The 15729-nt window shown below is 41.1% G+C and overlaps 1 protein-coding gene across 1 annotated transcript; it reads right to left on the bottom strand.

The window, feature by feature from the left end:
• Positions 1 to 1492: 1492 nt before the first annotated feature.
• LOC118493480 lies at positions 1493 to 10968 on the bottom strand. Its single transcript, XM_035993420.1, has 4 exons — positions 10451 to 10968; positions 9023 to 9494; positions 7256 to 7283; positions 1493 to 1613 (listed from the first exon to the last, which is right to left on the bottom strand). The coding sequence occupies exons 1-4, from the start codon at positions 10601 to 10603 to the stop codon at positions 1493 to 1495; spliced, it is 774 nt and encodes a 257-aa protein (XP_035849313.1). The 5' UTR covers positions 10604 to 10968.
• Positions 10969 to 15729: the final 4761 nt, after the last annotated feature.

Below are 15729 nucleotides of genomic sequence, written 5' to 3'. Positions count from 1 at the left end.
GTTTGCATAGTGGCTGCATTGGTGATGAAGACTACCATGATGCCGGGTGAGAAGCTGTGCTGGTAAGTATACCTGTGTAAACACGCCAGGGCAGAACCAGGACATGCTGGAAGGACTACATCTAACATCTGGCCTGGGGGTACTTGTGGTTCCCCCAGTTGAAGCCTAGGTAATTGCTCAGAAAAATAATTTCTGGGCTGCTCTGCTCACTTTATGCAACTGTGTATTAATGAATATTCAAAATGGGCGATCAAGTGGAAGGAAAAATCGGCAACTACAGCTTGCAAGATCTTTAATTATACGTTCAAAAACACAGTTGTTGCTAATTACCAATAATAAGCAATTTGGCAAAGCTGTGTTGGTGTACAGTACGAGCACAACATTTAACACTGGTGTCGGACTACATAGGAAAACATATCTTCATTTAAATGATCAAGCTGAAACTGTAATTATAGAGATTTGACAGAATGATTGGGAGTTCTTTTGTAAAGGTTTTCTGAAAGTGAACAGGACGGCATCATGGTCGGGTCTAAAATCCATTTGATAGTGTCACACACACACACACACACACACACACACACACACACACACAATTAGTGGATAGAGTCACTTATGCATAAACACAGTGGGCACTGCTGCATGTACATTAAATCAGTTTTGCTCCTGCCATCTTTGTAGATCACACACAATGTATTTCTACACAGTATGAAATGGTATCACAATGTACGTGACATTGGGAGGATATTGGATATGGATATTGGATATTGTTGAATACATAATGCACAGCTTGCAGCAAGACATCTAGTGCCAGATGTATAAACGATGTGTACGCACAAAAAACGTGGGTACGGCTTTTGCCACATAAACTGGTATTTATAAAGGGAAAATGTGTGGTTAGACGCACCTCACTTATATGCACCTCACACATACTTCAGACCGGGCGTATATGGTTTTGGCTGAGATACGTAGCTGCAGGTGAAATGATAAGGAGATTGAAAAAAATCGAAAGACGGGAAACTGTTTTCCGGTTGTTTGCAAAAATAATAACACAATCGGTAAAAATCACACAGCGAGGAAGCTCTTGTAGATCGAAACGTTACCTTAAATGGAGAAAAAGAGAGATAAACTATTTATTTGGAGCCTACAGGGTGTATACCTCATGTGTGCCCTGCAGTTAAGTATTTTTGTCTTGTATTTTTGCCTGGATGTGCAATCTTTTGGTTCCTCTTCCAAAAGCACATTTATAAAATTCATTTTAAATTATTTATGAGTGATGAATTTCATCCTCTTCTTATTTAAATTTGAGCCATTGTCTCCCTTTAAATGATCATTTAATTTCATCCTGAATTGTGAAGCACTTGGTAAAGTCTGTTTTAACTCCATGTTAAGGGTAGAGGGGTTTGTGTGTTGTCAGGGCCATTAGCCACTGGTAGAGTCTCCAGAAGAAAGTTAGTCCCGGGGGAGAGGATAGACTAACAAAGACCGGGATGGTTTAAGTTTTGGTGGATTGTGTGACCTCGCCCGGATCAGGGAACCGGTGCACCCTCCTGGAGCCAGGCCTGGGAGTGGAGCTCGCTGGTGAGCGTCTGGTGGCCGGGCCTTTGCCCACGTGTCTATGTACATGTTGGTATGAGTTATTTTAAAGTCACAGACAAGCTCTTTGCCACTAACACTAAATTAAATAACACTAAACTACATACTAAATGTATGCGGCCATACCCATTCGCGCCTAACGGGTAAAATACTGACACAGCAGTAGGGGGTACAGTGCCTTGCCTAAGGGCACCTCAGTGGGGGTTAAGGGAAGGTATTCTATATCCACGACGTTCCACTTCCGGGATTGCTGCATTGCTGCTCGAAATTCCGCCGATTTCACTCTTTTCGGCCGGATGTCCATTACTTTCTGCTTTCTTTGTGTTGGAATTTTAAACTCCGGTGGATTTCTGAGGACTATGGTTAACTGCTCCTCAGATCTCTGCAGGGTAAATCCAGACAGCTAGCTAGACTATCTGTCAAATCTGAGTTTTCTGTTGCACGACTAAAACAACCTTTGAACGTCAACATGTTCTACCAAAACAAGTTCCTTCCCGAGGTTATTTGGCAGCGGCACCGGGGGTCTGTCCAGTGCTTAACGCTGCCCATGACGATTGTGATTGGTTTAAAGAAATGCCAATAAACACGTTTTTTCCAATCCCAGAATGCTATATAGACTAACCAGACCCTCCTACGCAGCGCTGTGGAGGAAGGTCTGCCAAAGCGATACTAAGGGAAGGAGGAGCATTCAGTAATTTTAACCCTGCTATTTTTCTCCTGTCCCCTGTGTTACATGAGCATGTTGTTGTGCACAGCTGCGGATGTGACAGTGCCCTTTTCCTCACAAACTGCCACCACATCACCCCTTGGTCTTTCCACATTGTAGCGGAGCCCAGAAGACTGATGCTGCAACAGAGCATGACTAAATATTTCAGCAGCCAACAGATGGCCAGGACTTTGTCACACCTCATGACAAAATGGAAGAATATCCAGACACTGGATTCTAAGCTCCCAGCTAGTTTATTGCAACATTTTGATTTGTGTGCAGAAGTTGTACGAGATACTGTAGTTGAGATGTTTAGGAATAATAAGATGGCAGCAACATCATTTATGGGGGAGGACTGTCGATTTTTGCAACATTGCGACAAAAAGAAAATTTTGTTTTGTGCTCTAAATAGTAAAAGGGGTTAGGACTCCTTTACCCCATTACACTACTTCTATTTTGTTTATTTCTAATTCTATTTGACTTATTTCTATTTGTTCTCGTGATTTCGCTGATGAAAAAAGGATATGTAACTAACCAACCCCCCACCCCCCCACAGATCAATAAAGTATTATAATAAATTGATCTATTGATTGATTAATCCATTACTTACACTTTGCTAAACTGTAATGGACAACTGCTACTCGGGAGAGGGGTTTAGTAAATGGTCAATTGTAAGTGTAATTGTATGATCTAGGCAAATGTCTACTGAGTCTTGCCAAACCACAGTGAGTTATGAAACCACTAAGACCACAATGGGCTGGTCTTGCAGGACTAGTTAGTCAGAATGTGAAAAAAATAATCATATTATACAGTCATTTTTAACACTCAGAGGTAAACTATAAACAAAAAATTGTCAGTATTTTAAATATTGTTCTATTTTGCTGTGATGTTTTGCTTTTTTTACACCTGATCCTGAACTGGATGGGAGGTACACACATCTGCTTGCATTTTACAGCACTTTGTCGTGGCCTACTTGATGGCTTCTCCATTTAACTGAAAAATGAAATATTCATTAAACAAACACATCGCCTCTTTTAATCGTCTCAAAGCCCTGGATAATGAGTATGTGAAGAGAGAATGACTATGTTAGGGAGCGGGAGCAGGATTTAGCATCATGTTGAAAGCTTTTTTTAGTCTCCTCAGTCTTTAAGGGGGAAAACAGCGGAAAACTAAAAATGGTTGTTTGTACCCAGTTGTGGTCGAGATGTGAATTTTTCAATGATGTCCTTCTGCTCTCCTCTATGGAGGTGCTAATGCAATAATATCAGACCAGTACGTTCAATTAGACTGAAGCTAGATCCGTGAAGCCTACATCTCATTCTGAGCATCTTTAAATCCTGGCAGGATAACTCTTTGATCGGATTTGTCAAAAAGTCAGTGTTAGTGTCCAATCCTATGACAATGCATATATACAGTGGGTGGAAAGGTAAAATATAATTTGCTGCAACATATACATTCTAAAATACTTTGTGAAATTGATGGATGCCATCAACTTTCACATATCAAATCAACGCACTTAGAGAGACACACACACACACACACACACACACACACACACACACACACAAGTGCCCACCCCAAGTGATGGAGCTTTCTGTATTTGGAGGAGGCCCAACTCATTAGGGTGATTGTTTGAGAAGCGCCTTTGACCGCAGATCATGGAGTGCATAATTGGCCCTGGATTTGCAGTGAAGTGGGAGAATAATATGTGTATGTATGTCTGTCCCTCTGAGTAAGTATTTTGGCTTGAAAGCAGGATTGAGATGTAAGTAAATGCATTTTTTTTTGCCATAATGCAAAATTATGCTCCCATATTTGTACTGTACATATGATGGATCTTAGATCATAATTTTCAAGTTATTACAACATTAGAAATGAGCTGGGTCAGTGATCTTAAATTTGCATATCAGGTCTGAGAAGTTTCCTACCAAAGTTGTCAATATTTGAACTTGTGCGGAATTTATTATTGAGTATTTTTTGGAGTAAGTAACTTATTGAATACCAAATTCTGTCTGAAGGAGGATGGCATTTTAATGACATACTGTAAAATGCTGCGTTAGCTCTAGTGGACACAATGACTGATGATTCCGTGCGTTATAGGACAGAAGACAATTTGCAGCAAATTGTGAACACTTTTGTGTTAGGGTGCCAAAATTAATAATGTATTTGCTTCATTGGCGGAGATAGATATATAATACATTAACGCTAGGCAGGGGGTCAATGAATCATAAATAAGACTTTGAAGATCAGCATCAGCAAGCGGAATCTGTCTGTTTGCCACTGCCTCTTTCCCTCTCCCGTCTCTATCTTCCACTTCTAAAAGGAGGACTGGATAGCGACGGACGAGGATGAAGGACAGAAGAAGCATGCCGTTGTGTGGCAGGATAGAAAGAGATACAGGTAGAAGAGAGATGGGTAAGCACAGGAAAATAGAGAGACGGAAAGAGAGATGGAGAGGAGGAGTTAATAAAACTGCATTAACTCTTCCTTAAAGCTGCTTTACACCCGAATGGGCATCTCCGCACCTTGATACATTTATGTTCCAATTATCTGCATCATTGAGGTTGATTGATTGGCCTAATATGATACGCATGGCACCAATTTAGCGAAGAAACCAATCTGTGACAGCTTTTGTTGGCAATCACATCCTCCCTCACGATGTTAGAACCTCTGTTTGTCTTCTGTTCAACGTTGGTTTGACTCGAGCCAACTTGTGCTGTTTATGAGTGCTGACGACTGAACATAATCACATAAATATCTACTGAAGCATTCACTTTTTTTCAGGATGAACAATGATAAGATTTGTAACTGTAATTAATGGCAACAAGACTATTTATTTATTAGATGAGCGAGGACTCGCGGTGTTCAATCGTGTATGAAGCGATCTCCCACTCGCAGCCTTCATTGTGGGGTTAACAAAGAACAGGTGACGGGAATCAATGCCAGATGTTTGTAATTAAATGCCAGTTGGAAATTGTGTTTTCATCCCGGCAAGAACGTTTTCTCTGGAAAATTCAGGAATGCACTTTTAACTTTGAGGTGAATTAACTATAAAAGGGCAATATCACAAAAATGTGTACTTGATAAAAACTGATTTAATGACAAAAATCCTATATATAGTACTGTAAGAGTGTGATATTTTCCACATGGAGATTCTCAAGAAAAACAAAATGCCAAAAGAGAGAGGATTGCGACCACACACTGGTCTGACCCGAATTTAGCTCATATTTATTCTAAACCTAAGGCAAACTAATGGGTATATTCAATGACACCTATCTAAATGGATGTAGCGTCTGACTATGCATTTTGTATTTACACCGCATCCCCTCGCCCTCTACAAACTCTCCGGAAGCTCATTTCATTGCAGCACATTACAGGAAGGTTGAATCCAGCATACTGCAAGCCTTAACAGGAGATCATTAGCATCAGACTTACCACATACCGGGGTTCATGCCAATGTGACCTTGGCCACAAGAAATTAATAGTATGTTTAAATTCATGGAAACAAACACATAACCACACACACACACACACACACACACACACACACACACACACACAAAGTGAAGTAGCAGCTCTATTTGACCGAGCACCAGTCACCTGCGGAGAATGAACCACTTTGCAGGCGATCAACGCCATCATAAAACACAATGAGCATGAGTACTGTAACACCCAGCCTTTACTGTGATCGCATCAGAGACAAAGCATCGAGGAGCGCGTTGCAAAGGGCAAATGAGTCACAGACTACCTCCAGTGACCAATAAAATGTATTACAGCAACGGAAGCCTATGTAGTCTCTCCTTTGGACACAGTAGCGTTGGAGACCGCAATCCCCTGCTCAGGCGAGACTGACAATGAACACGAAAATATATTTGCAGTGATTTTGTCTGCAGTAAAAATGCTTTGGGAAAATAAAGCAAAATGCTGGTACAGCAGTTCTTCGGTCACTGTATAGAGAGACGTTAAATGGTGTGGACATGTGGTCATGCATGAAGGAGGGCCAATCTTGAGAGTAAATCATTTAACCAGCGCAGGCACATACTTAAACATGTTCATGGAGAGGGGTAGAAAGGGAATGAGAGACTGAGAGGTCTGGGTGGAGGTAGAGCTTAATAATAAAAGATGAAAAGCATAAACATTCAAACTCAATATTGTAGGGAGAACTTTGGGTTTTTTAATTCATGCACACTATAAAATCTGCGTGTGCACATGGACAAGTACTCAAACTTTGATGTTCTTGTTGTGAATTTCCCCGTTGTGGGAATAATAAAAGGATTTTGAATCTTTTGAGACTCCAAACTGTTCAAGTTAAGGCTCTAAGACAAAGATAAATGGAGTATTGTATTCTAACCAATATATCTTACAAAAGATCCAAACTCATGGAGAAGTAGAGTGAGCAAATCAGCAACAACTGAATTATAAAACATCGTCTTTGAGCTGAGTGGGTTGAGAGTGGGCTTCAGGGATTCACCATACAATGTTTCAACCTAATACAAAAGCTCACCGAAAAGCTAAGATTTGAATCATTATTCACTTTACAAACTCTTTCTTCTGGATTGGATTGTACATTTAAAAAGACCATTTAATGTTCTTTGACAGTGAATGCTATTCAGCTTATTGCAGTTTTGTCATAAGACCTTAAAATCTGTGAGCAACACTGTAATGTTGATGCTTTTTCACATTGTGTGCATGTGTCCAAAATCCCCACATAAATCAGAGTTCCCTGATGCATCTGTAATAATCTCCCACTCTGCTCCAATTTCATGCAGGGCATGGCTAAGATACAATCAGATGTACCAGATCAATGGTGCACCACAGTCGTCTGTCGCTGTGTAATTGCGAACGGAGTACTCAGAGCATTTTGACATTAGCAGCACAAAAGCAATGTGTGATAAACACATTAGACCCCACTCAGATGACACCTGCACTACTTCAAGTCCATACCAAGTTACTTACCTGTTGTGTGACTGCTTTGCCAGGTTGGCTGTGTGAGTTCGCAAGACATGATAATACATAAAATGGAGTGCGTTATGATGACTTTAGAAGTGCTTCGGCCAGGGAGGAAATAGAAACACACGCACATAATGCATGATGGTAGCATGCACACAAGCAACTGCTTCTATTTCCTCCCTGGCCAAAGCACTTGTAAAATCCAATAATGTAGTTAGATATTGAATAAAAACCAAAATGGGTTAGTGGGATAGGGCTAGTGTCAAGCTAATGGTGGTGCTAGAGGGAAAGACACTTGATGACATCATCTGGGAACCATGAATGTCTGTTCAAAAAGTGATGCCAATCCATCGAACAGATATTGAGATGTTTCGCTGAATAGGTAAAAACTTTGACCTCGCTCCTGGACCAAGCACCTGCGATCTGTTTACTGTCCTGCCTTGTTCCACTCTGGCTGTTAACCCTTACAGCTCAGCTACAGTAGAATGCTGCAGAACAGCTTATCTACCCTAAATTCTCCCACTTTACCAAGGGCGCGGGAAGGGGGGTGCTAAGGGTGCTGCAGCGCCCCCTGCTGGCTTTTTTTTTATTTAAATAATTACTAATCTGACATTTATATTTTTGTATATCAAATAATGAGGCAAATAGCAGAAAAGGGTTATGGATAGGTTTGAATATAGCCTACTAAAAATGAACTGTTAGTGAAATTGAGTCAAGTGACGTGACTCGCTGAGAAGCGAGCAGGCTGAGGCTAGTTGACTGGAACGTTAGTTGTAGAAAAGAGTATGTTGCAGAAAAGGATACACATTTTTCTCTTCCGGCATAGGAATGCAGCTAAAATTAGCAAGATTTCATCTGTAGATGTTACAGTTGATGTTTCCTCGTCCACCGCCGAGGCAAACTCTGTTGGGGTAGCTGAAGAGCCAGAGTCTGAAATAACATTAGCGAGCAACTCGGCTAATGTTAGCAGCACCATCATAGCATCTAACGTAGGGTGACCAGATTTCCCGGATCTAAAACCAGGACACTGACCGTAGTGCTCGTGCACACACACGCTTTAATGTGAAAATGTGCCAGCCCAAGTCAGACTCAGACACATTAGACACAATTTTGCCAACAGCACACATAGGCCTACTACAGAACTGCTCACAACATAATGGGGTATCTCAGTTAATATTCATGAATTTTCTTGGTATGATGCCTACATATCCAAGAAATAATATTAAAAGACATTGAGTGAGTTTCGTGTGGGACCAAATTTATTTTTCAGAATTAAAGCATTCTTGTGAAAAAGTACCTACTGAACTTGTGAAAAACTTTGTGAAAAGGGATTTTTCATTGCATGGCACTAAACGAATTATTTGGAACTGCTGCCACAGGCTTGAACTAAAATTATGGTAACACTTTATGGTAAGGATATTTCTTAACGGAATTATGAATTCATGCATGAATTAATTCATGATTTGTTCATGGGATATTAAGGAATGCAGTAATACATACATCATTAATTACATAATGCATAATAAATAATACATACATCAATTAATCCATGCATGAATTCATGATAATTCATGTTCCATTACTGTAAAGTGTTACCAGTTTTATTCTTACCAACACACACACACACACACACACACACACACACAAATGTAATCTCATTTGATAGAGCAGATAGCTTCCCTATTGGTAACATTAATTCCGTATATTTGTTAGAGGAGTGAATTTGCTCAAGAAGCAATTTGTTGGCTGAAAGCCTACTGTGAAATTGTGCACAGGTGTCAGCAAAATTGGCCCGTGTGACGAGTAGCGTCTTTAAGGTGGGAATGGTCATACGGTTCCTCGCGTCAGTCCAGGAGGTCAGGAGACCTACATTTTTGAACGGAATCTCCCTGCTTTTGAAATGCGCGAACATTTCCACCCAGTGCTCGTCCACTGACTTGCCATCGGCGTTCCACTGAGCGACCATCCCAGTTGCGTACGCCCTCACTGATGAGGTCTCATCGAACAGCTGTCTCTCGTCTTTGTTGCACTGGTTTAATTTTGATGACACATACTGCAGGGACGATTCAACTTCATCCCATTCAGGGACTCTGTTGAGCAGGGTCCAGAAGAGAACCTCCATCTCCTTAAACGATGCTCCCCATTCCCGTATGTATGAAGAACAAGAGTCGTAAAAGGTGCAGACAGTTTTGAGAAAATCCTCTGACTTCCGTGGATCATCAAGGGCGCTCAGAAGATTCTTCACCTTTAAAAGCAATTTACAAACAATTGTATAATACAGCTTTAAGTTTATTGCCACGCAAAAAATTCAATAAATTTGAGCCACATACAGGGTGGTTCATTTCCTTAAGGCTTTTGCGGTCCATGTACTTTTGCGTTCAGTCATTATTCTATTTTGGAAGTGAATTTAAAAATGAAAAAAAAAACAAGTGGTATGTGACTTTTTGAAGTTATATAGTCACTTGCTAAATGAAAATGATGTGGTATGTTTGCATTCATTTGGTCCCACATCTTCCTTTTTTCCAGAAATAACCCTGTTTCCCCATTCAAAAAAGAAAAAAACATTACTTCATTGTTAGTGTTGGCCTATATCAAAAGCGATTGTCCACTTTGTGTGAATGGCGCTATTTTCCGCGTCTTTTTTATTCCAACCGTGTTTTGTTTTTTTAGGAAAAACGAGCACATATTATGAATTACTTAGTCCTACACCTGGCTTGACATTGTCGCTCCTACTCATCGTGGATTGGTGTTAATGAAACGTGTTGTGCTGATGACCAGACAACGTTAGGTCAAGCCTCGCTTATTATTCTTAATTCTGCCATTGTTAAATACCCCTCAGATAGCCTATTAAGCCTATAACACCGTTAGAATTACATTTATTTTTCTTTATTGTATTTTGCATTTTACCTTATCCATTCATTAAGTCAACATTGTCTTGGTAGCCTAATCCCTGAAATAGGTTAAAATAAGGCATCATTTTCATTTAGCAAGTGACTATACTTCAAAAAACATATAGGCTAGGCTACCACTTGTTTTTCCATTTTCTATTTCACTTCCAAAATAGATTAAGTAAACACAAAAGTACAAGACTCATTGGTCACTGGCTGAAATTCAGACCGTAGGCCTACTGAGCTAGAAAAACGTAATTTTGACGTCAGACTCTAGCGCATAAGGCTGGAGTTTTGAGTATATAATACCTACTTTGAGGCCAGTGAATAAAGCAGACTTCCTCTCCAGAAGCTTGGCTTCGAGAGTGCGAAGGTGGCAGGCTGAATGAGCAGCTGTGTTCATCTGCTTCTCCATCATGTTGATTGTGTCATTGAATAGTGACAGCTGGTTGTGCAGGAACCACATCCATGCGTCACACACCGGATCGTCGAGGAATTTGATGATCGCGGTAGGAGGCTTGTCCTGAGAGCTGAAGTAGGACTGTAAGGCTGGGTACAGCTTCAGCACCCTCTCGACAGCCGGGCCTAGTGACAGCCATCGTGTCTTACTCGTCTCCAGGAGAGTGGCATACTGGAGTTCGACAAAGTCGCAGAACTCTTTCAGCTGCTCAGTGCGGACAGTAAAGATGTGGAAATGTCCCAACACTTTCACAATGAAGCGTTCAATGTCGCAGGGAAGGGTATCTGTGGCAGTTTGGAGAGCGTTGTGAGCAATGTGTGCAGCGCAGCCTACTCCCACCAGGTCAATGGTAGTGGCCTAACTCAACGTTATTCACCTCTACCCTTGCTCTTCCGCCAAAGTTGGTGTTGGTGTTGTCAGCACAAAACCCAACTACTTTGTCCATCAAATTGAACGATCGGAGGCTGTGACTGACTTCTCCAACTAAAATATCAGACGTCTCACCTGGAATGGATGTGAAATCCAGGATTTTCACCTGTACCCCCTCTGTATCCTTTAAGTAGCGGATTACAATGGGAATCAGCTTCACAGCCTTGTGGTTGGAAGCATCAACAGCCACAGATACGCTGAACTGCTCCTAGGTCAGCCTTTACCAGATCCATGGCATGGGATACGATGACATTGGTCACGATTGCTTCAGCCTTGGTTCGTGCACAAGTGAAGTGCTCATCATAAAATTTTCTTATCAGACCCGCAGTGCAGTCCATGGACCTGACGCTTTGGTTGTGGTTCACCAGATGATACGCAAACGTCCCCTCCTCAGCAGCCTGCTTGAGCTCGGCACTTCTAGCACTAACATTGCTAAAATAGTTGGCCACGCTGCTAGGTCCTGCCTCTACCCACCGTTTATGTTTTGCTGTTTTAACATGGTCTTTCACATCTGCGCTACCACCGTGGCTTACAGAAAATTTGGTTTTGCAGTGTGTGCAGAATGCTGCATAATAATTGCCCTGGACTTCACGGAGGAAGGGGAAAGCCCTTTGCAAATCTTTAGTGAATGCTGACTTTCTCTTCGGCATTTCGTAGTGTAGCCTAGCTTGCCATCGATATAGCCTAACCGTTAAAACGAGAAAAAAGAAAGAGGCATTGCAACAATGTTTACAAATATACATTGTAACGATGGCTGCACACCTATGCAGACGCAGACCACTACGATTGACTGACACACACACACACACACACACACACACACACACACACACACACAGTTAAAATCATATGCTGGACGCTTTATTAGTCTTTCTACATGGGTTTAGTTAATGATCGGGCTATAATAAGACCACATCTGCTATGTAATTGCTGACAACCGGGACAATGTCATAGTGGTTGGTGTAAACCGGGACATTTTAACGCCCCGACAGGCTTTTGTCGGGACTCGGGACACATAACTGAAAATCCGGACTGTCCCGGTCAAACCGGGACGTCTGGTCACCCTAATCTAATGTTAACTTTACAGAAGGATTCGAAAATCCCTGTCAGCCAAGCAACTTCAGTTATCCTGGAAGGAGGTTCGGGATAGAAACTTTTGAACAGTCTTTTCAGCCAGGCTGGTACTCAAAGTGGCAATGGCTACATTATATTTCTGATAAGGACTACAGTATGTGCGGTGCTTTGTGTGTTGCTAAGCTAAATAGAAGGGGTTCCATATTGCCAAAGGACAGAGTAATGCCTGTAAGTATGATTATTTTCATTGCATATGTTTTGTGTAAAATTACGACATGTAATAGGGCATTCAGTTTTCTGCTGAAATGATTTTCTGTTACCTAAGAACCATAGTGTGGTTTCAGCTAATAATAATAATAATTGCGATCAAGTGTGTAGGCCTACGGTTGCTATACATTGGCTATTCTATGTCATTTACACGTTCAAAAAAGCATGAATAAGCTGAAAGCAACTTTATTTGTGTATTTTGTGTTTTACAAAATTAATAAATTTATAGCTAGTGAAATCATTTCACTATTGGAGTTGCTAACATAGAAACCAGCACATAGCACCCCTGGTAAAAAAAAATAGGTTCCCGCACGCCTGCACTTTACCACCCTTTTATCTGCACTCCAGTGGCTCCCATTGGCAGCTCCAAGTCCATTCAAAACACAGAGGTCAGCCTATGAAACAACCAAGGGCCCAGGAGCTTGATAACACCGGATCATGATTCAACACTTGATCATGATTCAAGACCAGTCTTTGTGCTCACACATGCCAGCTACTAAACATTGCTCTGCTTGGTCCCATCTTCTCACCCCCCACCTCAATGGTGGAATGATTTTCTGACCTCAGAACAACAGTCTTTCATCATTTCTTTTCCACCTTGCTCTATGATATCCAGTCTTTCACCTAGCCCTGACTCCTGAGCAGAATCATAGTTTACACGGGTCGGCACTCAACCAACCATGACACACACAAACACACCAACATCTGTTATACGTAATTGCACTTCCAAAAGTAAAGTAGTTTTCTTCATGTTCCACAACTTGTTGAGCGATGCCATTTTCAAGAAACATGAGGCAATAACAATTACAATGAGGACAAAGAGTCAACCAGAGAAACAGAGAATCATCAGCAATCCATGATCAATCTAAATCTAAATAAAAGAGCTAAATGGAGCCATTCCAGGATAGTTGCCATAAATACTATTGCTACAGAATTGAATAAACCGTCATTACTTCTGAGACAAAATGAACCACAAATGTGTATCACAACTTCATAAAGCTGGCATTTTATGGCAGAGCATGCATCCTAAAACAACTCATAAAGATGCATGAGGAACACAAGTGTGAGTAATACACCTGGGACCAGAGATGTTCACAAGTCATTTTTTGGAAGTCCAAGTCAAGTCTCAAGTCTCTGGCCATCTGATCTGTCCCTAACACTGTATTGTTAAATCTTATGAATTCAAAGCATGTCCTGTAACTACCATCCATACAGTACAGTATCAAAATCAGTTGTAGGATAACTTTATGGGGTCTACTTAACACATCCCTCTAGCCCTCAGACCTGGTGAAATATTAACCTAAGTCTGTCACATCATATGGATACAACTATAAAGGCGCACGGATCCGCTGCGCCACGCATGGATGAAATAATGAAATAGTAAATAGGACCACAGTAACAGAAATATGTGCATAATTAAGACAGTCAAGATGGCCCAGTGTTTGGTGGACCGGGTACACCTTGTTCACTTAATAGTCTACAAATCCTCCACAGGATCAATTACGCATCACATGAGTTTGCTACCTGACGATATATGCTAAATGTAACGTCTCTTTCACATTAGAAAGTGACTGACCTGCCTGGGTGAGTTTTGAGATGCCCGATGAAGTTCGACGTTGATCCGGCATAATTTATCTTGGTGCCACACACCTTGCATGTAGCTGTTGGCTTACTGCCACTGTTTACCAAGTTATTGAAAGCAAAACTAATGACAAAAGGCACAACTCCGGGAGGACTTGGTGTCGCCATCGTCAATGCATTGTGAGTGCGCGCACATAAGGCATAACGCATGCGTTACGTTGCACATTATGGCAAAGGGCAGGGGACATGCAGCTCGTCATACGTTTCCCCAACGTATATGCGGCAATAAAAGAAAATAGAAATACATGAATACATTTAGATTTAAAAAGCAATAATTGCGTGAAAACAGGTTGTTGACGAGTCTCGAAGCTCAAGTCCGAGTCAAGTCTGAAGTCTTTTGGGTCGAGTCGCAAGTCAAGTCTGAAGTCTTTTGGGTCGAGTCCGAGTCAAGTCTGAAGTCAGCTGTTTGTGCGACTTAAGTGCGACTGGAGTCCAAATCTCAGACTCGAGTCCCCATCTCTGCCTGGGACAGAGATGATCTACTGAGATGTTGTTCATAAAAGTTATCGCTCAGCTTGATTCCAGAGCTATTGTACAGACTAGTGTAACAGTCTTTTGTCGGGTCTTCCCAAAAAGATTTTTTTTTGATTCAGAAGGCTGCTACCAGAGCCCTAACGAGAACAAAGAGAACAGAGCATGTTGCTCCTGTTCTTAAATCGCTACATTGGCTTCCAGTTACTTATAAAATAGATTTTAGTTTTTTAGAAGTGCTGCTGCTAGTTTATAAATCTCTCAATCTTGGGCCAAAATACATTTCGGATCTCCTTGAAGAATATAAACCCAGAAGGGCCCCTAGATCTTTAGGAAACAGTGAACTGCAAGTACCTTGAGTCAGAACCAAACAGGGTGAAGATGCTTTCAGCTGCTATGCTGAAAACTGATGGAACCAACTGCCTGATTATCTCAAATGCGCCACAACCCCAGCCACTTTCAAATTTAAAAGTCTGTTTTCCTGTGCTTTTGAGTGATTGTACTGCACTTTTATTTCCTTATTTGCTTTTGGGGAAACTTACAACTTATTACTGCACTCTAACTGTATTTGTGGTCTTTTCCATTTTGTGTATTTTAAATCTCATTTTATTTTATCTTAATTGATTTGTTTTGTGTTTTTATTGCGAAATGTTTTTAAATGTAATTCTGATGCTCTTCTTTGCCTATGTAAAGCACTTTGAATTGCCTCTGTGTTTGAAATGTGCTATATAAATAAAGCTGCATTGCCTTGCCATGTCTTTCCCTTTATTTTTTTATGGCTTGATGCTTAAAGCGTAACGCTCGCCAAAATGCAACCTAGGGTCTTTTTGTGAATGTACCCGAGTCAAACTTTCGTTTAAAAGCATATTTAGGACGGAAGCGTCACTTTTAAGATTTACCGTATTCTCGTTTTTCAGTCAAATGGCCTTTTGAATGGGAGTGCTAGGGGCACTTTTATGCTAGCCTCAAAATAGCTATTTTTAAAACACTAAGAAGGCTCGACACAACATGAAACTTTGCTCAAAGTATTACCAGGGGCTCTACACATGAACTCCAGCATTGACAACATTGTTTGTGTACACAGAGTTTACTAAAAGGAAAGGTTTTGAGCAACTCACTGTAGCTGTTGTTCTTCCGGTCGCCGTCTATCGAGCCAGTCAAAAATAGTCGAGGGAGGAGAGTAAAGATGGAAAGCTCCAAAAGCTTAGTACCATATAAATGCACGAATAATTTGTTGTTTTGTCGTTAGC

The sequence above is a fragment of the Sander lucioperca genome, chromosome 16 (genome assembly GCF_008315115.2).
Source record: "Sander lucioperca isolate FBNREF2018 chromosome 16, SLUC_FBN_1.2, whole genome shotgun sequence".
Taxonomy (NCBI): domain Eukaryota; kingdom Metazoa; phylum Chordata; class Actinopteri; order Perciformes; family Percidae; genus Sander; species Sander lucioperca.
This window is presented reverse-complemented; position numbering and strand designations above follow the sequence as displayed.